The 9,713-nt window shown below is 49.6% G+C and overlaps 2 protein-coding genes across 4 annotated transcripts; one reads left to right on the top strand and one right to left on the bottom strand.

The window, feature by feature from the left end:
- Positions 1–377: 377 nt before the first annotated feature.
- On the top strand, positions 378–3,039 carry BCS1L (BCS1 ubiquinol-cytochrome c reductase complex chaperone). The gene is made up of 7 exons (XM_087819380.1): positions 378–738; positions 839–978; positions 1,168–1,362; positions 1,633–1,696; positions 1,905–2,074; positions 2,281–2,398; positions 2,548–3,039. The coding sequence occupies exons 1-7, from the start codon at positions 419–421 to the stop codon at positions 2,798–2,800; spliced, it is 1,260 nt and encodes a 419-aa protein (XP_087675506.1). The 5' UTR covers positions 378–418; the 3' UTR covers positions 2,801–3,039.
- Positions 3,040–3,154: 115 nt separating this feature from the next.
- Positions 3,155–9,631, bottom strand: RNF25 (ring finger protein 25). Of its 3 annotated transcripts, none has more exons than XM_016196815.2 (10): positions 9,573–9,631; positions 7,468–7,542; positions 7,114–7,216; positions 6,954–7,021; positions 6,787–6,856; positions 5,328–5,399; positions 5,084–5,230; positions 4,658–4,750; positions 4,254–4,388; positions 3,155–4,059 (listed from the first exon to the last, which is right to left on the bottom strand). In XM_016196815.2, the coding sequence occupies exons 1-10, from the start codon at positions 9,611–9,613 to the stop codon at positions 3,478–3,480; spliced, it is 1,386 nt and encodes a 461-aa protein (XP_016052301.2). In that variant the 5' UTR covers positions 9,614–9,631; the 3' UTR covers positions 3,155–3,477. The 3 variants fall into 3 exon arrangements, with proteins under 3 accessions (XP_016052301.2, XP_087675718.1, XP_016052299.2); XM_087819592.1 differs by having other exon boundaries at positions 4,658–4,747; XM_016196813.2 differs by lacking the exon at positions 9,573–9,631 and adding an exon at positions 8,909–9,466.
- Between the last annotated feature and the right edge of the window lie 82 nt (positions 9,632–9,713).

The raw sequence follows: 9,713 nt of genomic DNA, 5'->3' as shown, positions 1-9,713 counted from the left end.
GGAAGAGAATGGCTTCATCCCCTGCTAAGTTGGTTGGTCCCGGGGACTACAAAAATTCTGTCCATTATCCTGTTGTGAAGCCAGTTACATTGTTCTCTTAGGATTAAAGAATCTCCAGATATATTTCCCTGGCAGAAAACTGAAGTATGAACAGGGTAACGGGCAAAATGGGACAAGGGGCCTAGAGTCTCAGCCCTTGCATTCCAACACCACGGCCACCTCATGAGGGGAGGATATTGAAGTGCACATTGGCTGACCTGTCTTTCCTGCTCCCAGCTTCTGGAAGAGGGTGGGGGGAGGGGAGAGGAGGGATTGAGGAATCCAGTTTAACTAATCTTGTTTTTCCCCCATTCCCACTGCTCCCCATCCCCAGGTTTTGAAATTGCCTCAGGGCCTATAAGGTTGTTTCCCTTTCAAGATGCCGCTTTCAGACTTTGTCCTGACCTTGAAGGACAATCCCTACTTTGGGGCTGGATTTGGGCTGGTGGGTGTAGGTACCGCCCTGGCCCTGGCCCGGAAGGGTGCCCAACTGGGCCTGGTGGCATTCCGGCGCCATTACATGATCACACTGGAAGTCCCTGCTCGAGACAGGAGCTATGCCTGGTTGCTTAGCTGGCTCACCCGCCACAGTACCCGTACTCAGCACCTCAGCGTTGAGACCTCATACCTTCAACATGAGAGTGGTCGCATCTCTACTAAGTTCGAATTTGTCCCCAGCCCAGGAAACCACTTTATCTGGTAAGGTTGGGAGGCAGGGAGGGCTCTGAGAGTAGAAAAGGAGAATGAGGCAGCCGGGTTTGACCCATTCATTCACCCCATTTTGACCATTCTTATTCAGGTATCAGGGGAAATGGATCCGAGTAGAAAGAAGTCGAGAGATGCAGATGATAGACCTGCAGACGGGTACTCCTTGGGAGTCTGTCACCTTCACAGCTCTGGGCACTGACCGCAAGGTTTTCTTCAACATCCTGGAGGAAGGTGTGGGGTGATGACACAAGCAGGCTCTGTGGGGAGTTGCCGGGTTGGGGCATTTGACATCAGAGGAAGAGAAGCTTGGAGGATCTGAGCCCAGGGGAGCAGGGGCTAGGTTAAGCTGTTTTGGCACAGCTCTACTTTAGTGGCATGGCAGAGAGGAATATTTGTTTTGTCTCATCTCCTCCCTCTCAGCTCGAGCGCTGGCCTTGCAGCAGGAAGAGGGGAAGACAGTGATGTACACAGCCGTGGGCTCTGAGTGGCGCCCCTTTGGATATCCACGCCGCCGCCGGCCTTTGAATTCGGTGGTTCTAGAGCAGGGTCTGGCTGACCGGATTATCAGAGATGTCCGGGAATTCATTGATAACCCCAAGTGGTACATTGACAGAGGTAAGCAGCAGCTGGAGTCTTGGCCAGGCTGTTTTTGATGTGGTGTTGAATAAGAGGAAATGGGCTAGTCTCTGTGGCCAGATGGGGTGGATATACAGCTCTAACCCAATTCCCAGAGATGAAGGGGAAAGAAAAGTTGCCTACGGGGATGATTTCAAATACCAAGGTCCTTGGGTGTCCAGGGAACAGGGTTGGGAATGAATGTGGACATCTGGGGCAGACTGCATGATTGATTTTAGGTCTTGATGACAATCCCGGCTGTATTCCCAGGCATTCCCTACAGACGTGGCTATCTGCTGTATGGGCCCCCTGGTTGTGGAAAGAGCAGTTTTATGTGAGTAGAGTTAACATTTCTCTTTGGAGAAAAACTGGGTTGATGGGATTAGAAAGAGAATGTGGGAACCAGGGACCAGGATAAACATAAGGCATGTGGAACATTAGGGTGGGTGGTGGAAGACACACCTAGTATAGTCAGGAACAAGCAGTTGGGCCCAAGGACAAATTCCCAGATTGCTGACCACCTGTCCTCCCATCCTCCATAGCACAGCCCTGGCTGGGGAGCTGGAGCACAGTATATGCCTGCTGAGTCTCACAGACTCCAGCCTCTCTGATGACCGGCTCAACCACCTGCTGAGTGCGGCCCCACAGCAGAGCCTGGTGCTCCTAGAGGATGTGGATGCTGCCTTTCTCAGTCGAGACCTGGCTGTGCAGGGTAAGTGAAGGGAATTGAGGGAAGGGATGCTTCTAAATGAGAAATAGTATAAGTATAAACCCAGAAGGCTGATGGAGGATGCCTGGGTAATAATCAGAGCCCAGAAGAGGCTCAAATAAGCAGGGGAATGCGGTGGGGAATAGAAGGGGCTAATTTTAAGTAGGGCTATGACTGATCACCCATGCTTCATCTCTATCTTCCTCTAGACCCAGTAAAGTACCAAGGTCTAGGTCGTCTCACCTTCAGTGGACTGCTCAATGCCTTGGATGGTGTGGCTTCCACTGAGGCCCGCATCGTGTTCATGACTACCAACCACGTTGACAGGTAGGAAGGAGTGGGGCACGGAGACTGTGAAGCTAGCCTTCACCAACTCAGTACCTTGGGAGAATCAGGAAGTTAAGAGGGGACCACCATTTTGGGGGTACCAGTGGTACTATACTACCTGTGACTCTGCTTTGCTGCCTTCCCTTTAGACTGGACCCTGCCCTGATACGCCCAGGGAGAGTAGACCTGAAGGAGTACGTGGGCTACTGCTCATACTGGCAGCTGACTCAGATGTTCCAGAGATTCTATCCAGGCCAAGCACCTTCATTAGCGGAGGACTTTGCAGAATGTGTCCTTCAAGCTACAACTCAGATTAGTCCTGCCCATATACAGGGCTACTTCATGCTGTATAAAAATGACCCGACAGGGGCAATTCAAAATGCTGAGTCCCTGAGGAGGTGACGATGAGGCTGTGCTCAGCTGTCCTCTAGGGGAGCAATAAACACCTGCCGCACTGCTCTGGTCTCTGACCTCCCTATATTGGTACTTGAGTAAAGAGCAGGTGCTGCAATCACAGGTGCCTGCAGGGGCATCAAGCATCCACCTATACAAGTGTTAGTGACAAAGGGGGAAGAGAAGACACTACAGTAAACAGAAAAGTACAGTCCTCCACCTGAAAGCACATATATATATATATACGGTATCCTAAAGAAATGTATGCACAAACTTTGAGTAATTATAAAGGCAGTGTTTATTAAAATATATTTCGAAGTGTGTATACATTTTTTTCGGATACCGTGTGTGTATATACACACACACACATAAAATGTGGGTATACGCAGTGGGTTACAGGGCAGGGTGGTTCCTGCAGATTGCTTAAATGTTGGCAACCACTAGTTTTCCCTGAAATCCACTACACTAGCTGAGATGTAAGACTCCTCCTGACCTAGACCTGAATCTCATGGGATAGATCTCAGGGTAAAGTTGGGGCTACTCTCCTACAGTTCAGCCTTACTAGGAATTTAGAAAGACAGCCATACTTCAGAGACTTGGTGCTACTGAGCAAAGAAAGCCAAACAAGGCTAAATCTCTTTATTGCCCCCCTCTTACCCCCATTTCCCTGTCCCCCCATAGTACTGCTAGGAACCATCCTCAGATTCCAGGCTCAAGGGCTCCCTTCGAGTACCAGGTGGGTAGGCTCCCCGACCCCGAGGTAGGTGGGGATAGGAAGAACCTGCTGTCCGACTCTTGGAGCGCTCCCAGCGAGCACAGTCCCGACTCCTGCGGCGCGGGGGACCCTGCCAGTTGCCAGGCCCATTCTCTTGGGAAGGACCTTCAACCCCTTGGTTATAGGGTTCTTCTGGCCTTATGTCCATTGGCTCCTTGGGGGACCCCTCAGGAGGTGACAGTTCCTGAGTATTATTGGTACCTTTTGGGGCATTATACTCCCCTCCCTTTAGGTGCCTCCGTTCAGGCTGTCTCCAGGGGCCTCGACTGGCCCGGGGGGGATCTAGGATAGCTTTCTGTGTCTCGCCCGACCTTTGCTGATTTGGTCCAGTCCCTGGAATCTTCTCGCACGTGTACTGGGAAGCCATAGGCAGAGGAGTTGACTGGGTAGGTTGGGCAGCTGATGAAGTGGACAGTTCTGTGGCAAGGGCACTGGGCTGTTGGGATCCTCTGGAGGCATCTACAGCTGACTCAGGTTCCAAATGGGCAGGAGGCTAGAAAGAAGTGAGTACATGCAGTGAAAGACATTCAGCTTCTCAATGCAGGGAACTACAGGCCTCTCCCACACACAGTGAACTGACCACCATCAGCCTATAACCGCCCTAGGTGGAACAAAGCTCACCCTAGGGCAAAGGCAGAGGGGTGTTCATAGGAAGCTTGGCATCACTGCAGGAAACCATTTCCTCACCTGCTGGAGGCTGATAAAGTACCGGTTACGCTCAGCCTCAAGGTCAATGATGCCCCCCCTCTCCTGCTGCCTCTGGTAGAGCCGCTTGAGCTCTTCTTGCTGGCGCAAGCTCTCTGCATTGGGCTTGTACAGCTCCTGGTGGGAAGGGAGCAGATTGGCAGGGAGGGAAGCATAAACAGAAGGTAGACCTGAGCCCCCTGCTCTTCTAGGACTGCCTCAGGAGACCTGCACACAGTTTTAGGTTTTATCCCTCAGATTTAGGCTCCTAGATGAAGCCTTGGGCTCCCAGTGGGGTCTGTGGTGTTGTAGAAGTCCCAGGTTCAGCCCAATCCCGGAGCCCTTTTGAGGCAAACAAGATGGCATTCCTTCCCCCTTGGAAAATGCTTAGAAGGGACTTCCCTTACCATGGGTTGTTGGGGTTCAGGGGCTGCTTTCAGTGAGGCAAGATCATACACGAGGGGCTCTCTGCACACTGGACACTGCACACCGACAGCCTTCTAAAAAGAAAGGAGAAAACCCCACCCCTGCTTCATGGCCCAGGGTGACTGCCAGCTGCCCAACCCAGACAGACAGCCTAATCTGCTGAGGGCTAGGATGGAAGGGCACAGGCATGCCTGTTGAGCAGTGAGGTGGGACAGATTAGGGTGGTTTAACTAGAGGTCTGGAACCCCGTGACACTGCATCTAGTGTGATTACATGTATACAGGATGCCCTTTTGCTAGACTGAAGTGAGTGGTCATGAATAGGACAAGGTTAACAGCCCCTGGAGTGGAGGGAGAGGAAAGGTTGTGTCCGCTGTGTCAAATGTGAGCAGCGTCTGGTGGGCTCACCTGTTTGGTTGCGGCATGCTGCCGTTGTTCCTGTTCCTGCTCCTGTCCTTGTGCCTGCAGCTCATGCTCCATGTGCTGGATGTAGCGAGCAAGACAGTGGCAGTGGAAGTAGTGGTAACAGGGCGTTTTGGTAAAGGCCTCGTTCTCCTGAAGGGAGTATGGATATAAGGCACTGCGTCAGAGCTCTCTCACCAGCCCTCCACTGCCCAGCCCAAGCAGACCCCAGGGCGTGAGAGAGACCCACCTGGAAACCGTAGAGGCAGATGACGCACTGGCCATGGGGGATGTTGTTATCCGTGAGAATTTCCTTCCCTTTCTGAGAAGAGAAAGGACACTGTTCAAATGAGGCAGCAGCAAGAACTGTGAGCAAAGCCTATCTACTGCTCCCACAAGTAGCTGGCTGGACTGGCTCCCACCAAGCTGGCCTGTTACCTCATGTTCACACATTTCTGTCTTGGTGATGCCGCATCTGCTTGGAATCAATCCTGCTCTAAGTCCCTGCCCTGCCTCCCCCAATCTGCCCAGCTTCAAAATCCAATTTGTTTCCCCACTCATTTACTTAGTCACCTTTAATAGCTCTTGAGAATGAAAATAATATACCTTACAGAGAAAAAAAGTTCAGTGAAAACACATCTTCTGGGAGACCTTTCTTGGTTGCCTTTGAAATCACTGCCCCAGTGAGTTTGTTCGGGAGTAGGCTTTCAGAAGAAAGTCAAGGTATGGACAACCCAAAGGAACAGAGAATTCAAAAGGCATCAAGTTGCCCAGCCAGCATGGCTCAGGGGTTGAGCATCAACCTAGTATCCAGGAGATTGCGGTTCAATTCCCAGTCAGGGCACATGCCGGGGTTGTGGCTTGATCCCCAGTGGAGAGCATGCAGGAGGCAGCCAATCAATGACTCTCTCATCACTGATGTATCTCTCTCTCTCCCTCTTCCTTCCTCTCTCTGAAACCAATAAAGATTATTTAAAAAAAAAAAGGCATCAAGTTGAACTATCAAATATGCATTTGCACTGTTATTTCAATAGCTAATACTCTGGAATTCCACAAAGTTCAAAGCTGCATTGTGGAGGCTTAACTCAGGACTGCTACGATGGTCCATGCACACTCACTCTGACACCAGAGACCACCTGCCTTTATTCTTTTCTGAACATTTCTCTAAAAATGTTCAGAGAAGAATATTCCTCAAAGTAGAGGAAAACAAGGCTGTATTCAATTGTGTGTTTTTAATCTCAAACAGCAAAAGTGACCTGTGGTTCTAGGTGTCACTTCATGTGGGTTGTTTCCTTCACTAGGATAGAAGCTCAGTAAAAAACCATGACTTTTTCTAGTCAGCTCTAATGGCAGACTAGCCTTCAAATGTTTGTGGCAAAGACCCTCTAGGTGGGATCCATCTTGCTACTTTCAGTTGCCAATGCCAAGAGAACAAAAAATGCACTGAAGCTGAAGCAAGAATAATGCAAGTTATGAGGAAAAGTAATTTTCTATCAAGATGATGGAATAGGCAACTTGGGAAAGCTTTAGAACTGCTTTTTGGGAGATTTTTTTGAAACAGAAGAGAGTCTCATCTTTCTGGATTTAAACCTACTTAAACAAGGACTAAATGAACAGATACACTCACGATTCTAGGCTATGGCTTCCCTTGAAAGAAACTGCTCTAGCTTGAAGGGAAGGACATCTCCTAAGGCTAGAACACCTCTTACCTCAATAAGTTCATAGAGCATGGCAGTACCCAGCCCAGCTGTGGCCACGTGGCTCAGTGCCTGTGAGATCCTAGAGGAAGAAGGCAAACCAAATGTTAGGCCTGCTCCCTTCCCTCACCAGACTGAGCTGTATCTCGAGTTTTCCCTGTTCTGACCAGCCCACTTACTTGTGGATCTGTTCATCTGAGAGTCCTCGGGGGTTACGAATAGAGATCTGTGGCACCTCATTGGGATACTTGTAGGAGAAAACCACAAGTTACTGCTAGAGTACTCCACCCCAGGACCTCTTCCTTTCCTCCCTTTGCTGCCATAAGGTAGGGGACTCACCTGTGCTGGGACCTGAAGCACCAGAGTGAAGCAGACATACTGTGAATCCTGGTCTTCTGCAGTGGCAGGGTGCAGGGTGATGTACACCTCCCATGGTGAAGATCTGTAGGTGGATGAAGTGGAGACCTGGGGTGTGACTGGGTAGGGGCTGGAGGGTTGGGGAGGATGGGGGTGAGATAGCAAAGCGGGCAGAGAAAGTAAACACTGGGCTCGCTCTTTTTTGGGGGGTGGGGAATGAAAGGAACAGTCTTTATCTACATGAGAAACATTAGCTCTCAATCAACACTCACAGATTCTGCATGGAATCCTCTCATTTCTAAGGGGACTCATGCCTGCCCCTAGTTGAATACATACCTGCCATTTCCTTTAACCACCTGTAGTTCATCCAGATAGATAGATTCTAACACCTCAATTTCAGAGGGAAGGACCCTAGAGAGACAGAGTTTTAGAGATCATTTCTGCCAACAGATAAGGAAACAGATTTCCAGGAAGGTGAAATGACTAGCCCAAATCTCAAGGCTTAACAGGCAGAACTCAGATGAGAGCCTGGTTTTCTGACTCCCTATTTAAGTTTGTTGTGCTATTAATTATTCCTTCGTGGCCATCTCTTTGACCCAGAAATATGATGTCCATTGATTAACATCAAGGTTACCAATACCACTCTTGGCTTTCCCTACACTATGGTTCATGTGGATCCCAGTATTTACATATACTGCCAGTATCAGTCACCCTATCTCGGAGATACCAACCTAAACAGACCAAGATGATATAAAAGCTATGTAGTAGTGGAAGAGCCATCAGTCTTGGAGTCGTTAATAGGTACCAATCACTTAGCACCCATGTGATCTGAGTGGTTATTTATCTCTGTAAACCTGAGTTACCTTGTCTAACATACATAAATAATACCATCTACTCTCTAGGGTTATTGTGAGGATGAAAGGGATTTGCTTATGTAAGGTACCTAGTAGCATCCTGGCCATAGTAGCTAGCCTACATTTGTATATAAGCTTTTCCCTTAAAAGGAAAGAAGGATGTAGTTAGTATTCAATGTGTTTATGACCCTGTTGTATAGCTGATCTACATCAACCTGTCCAGGTCAGAATCCAGTGGTCCTGATATAAATCAGAGAACACACATTTTTAATCACAGAAAGAGCAGTCATGATGACGCTGAGGGTGACATCGGTAATACATGAAAAGATGCATGCCTGGTTTGCTTTCTTGCTGTTCCTTCTTCACCAAGAGCAGTGCTGCTCTTAGCATGGCCTATACATTAGTGGTTCTCAAAACTTTTTTAAGTCTCCGAACACCACAAATAGCTCTGCAATCACTGTTGCCCTCTCCAAGGATCAAAGTGTCTACTCAGAATCTTTATATTCCCTTGAACAGGTTGAAAACCATGAGTCCAGATGGTCTCAGTAAAGGCCAGCACTGACTGGGCTTCCTGAATCAATGAAACACGGAGGTGTAGCCTCCATCAAGAGGCCCTTCAATACTTCACTCAGCCTAACTGTGACTTGTGCCTTGATGTGAGGAATGGGATGGGATGGTGGTAAAGTGGTGACAAAAAAAAAAAGAGAAGGGGGGCAGAATATCCTAGTACCAAGGATGTAAGATTTGGATTCAGACAACCCGAATTTGTAGTCATAACCATGTACCTTCTGGCAAATCATTTTACCCGTCAGGCTTCATCTAGTCTCCTCAGATGCCTACAACTCAGTGAAAAGGAGGTGGATGTATGTTACAAATCCATCGTGATCCTCCCAACTATTCTATGAGGTAGATGCCACACCCACTTTTTCACAGCCGAGGACACTGACTCATAGAAGGTAGGTGGCCTGGTCAGCATCACACGGCTAATAAAATGTGGAGCGAACCCACATTTATCCTTTTTCCAAATCCCGGAGTCCTTTCAGGTTCTGGTCTCTTCTAAGAACGCTTGAGAAAAGGACTGAGAGAGCTTTTTGTGAAGTGTAGGGCTTTATTCAGACAACCGTCCTCAGTACTGTCAGGAAGGGAGAAGGCTGAGGAAAGCCTCGGCGGAAACAGGATGATCCACGGGGAAAGGGGGGCGGGAGCTGGAGGACATAGGTTCTGCGAGGTGAAAAAGGGAGGTGGGACGATACGATGAGCAAGGCATTCCCCGGGACCCTGAGCAAATCCACTTCAAGAAGAGACAATGGGATGGGATGAGGCCGGAGGAAAGAAGGGTCAAACCAGATAAGGCGCGGCTCGCCCTGGCCTGATCAGCGCAGATCCGGTCGTCTCTCGCTTAGATCAGTGCCCCTCCACCCACCCGCTCCCCGGTCCAGAAGCTCTCTCAGAGAAAGATGTCAGCGTCTCTGTTATCCCTCATTCCTCGCTCCGCCCCACATGCCCGCCATACGGACAGTCCGCGGCCGCCGCTAGTCCCCCGAACCGGATCCAGAGGGTCAGCCAAAGCCCATGCCCCAAAGTTACCAGTCCTCCTCCCCTGGAGCTGTCGAAGAAGATGTCGCCATGTCTCCTCCGGCCCACAGCCGGAACCGGAAATACCCTTGGGTTTAGGAGGCGGAAAGTTAAGGAGCTGGCGGCTTGTAGCTAGCGGCCGTTTCTAGGCAA

This window comes from Miniopterus natalensis, chromosome 8 (genome assembly GCF_054644295.1).
Source record: "Miniopterus natalensis isolate mMinNat1 chromosome 8, mMinNat1.hap1, whole genome shotgun sequence".
Lineage (NCBI taxonomy): Eukaryota > Metazoa > Chordata > Mammalia > Chiroptera > Miniopteridae > Miniopterus > Miniopterus natalensis.
The sequence above is the reverse complement of the archived record's forward strand: the minus strand, read 5'-3'. Positions and strand labels throughout refer to the sequence as shown.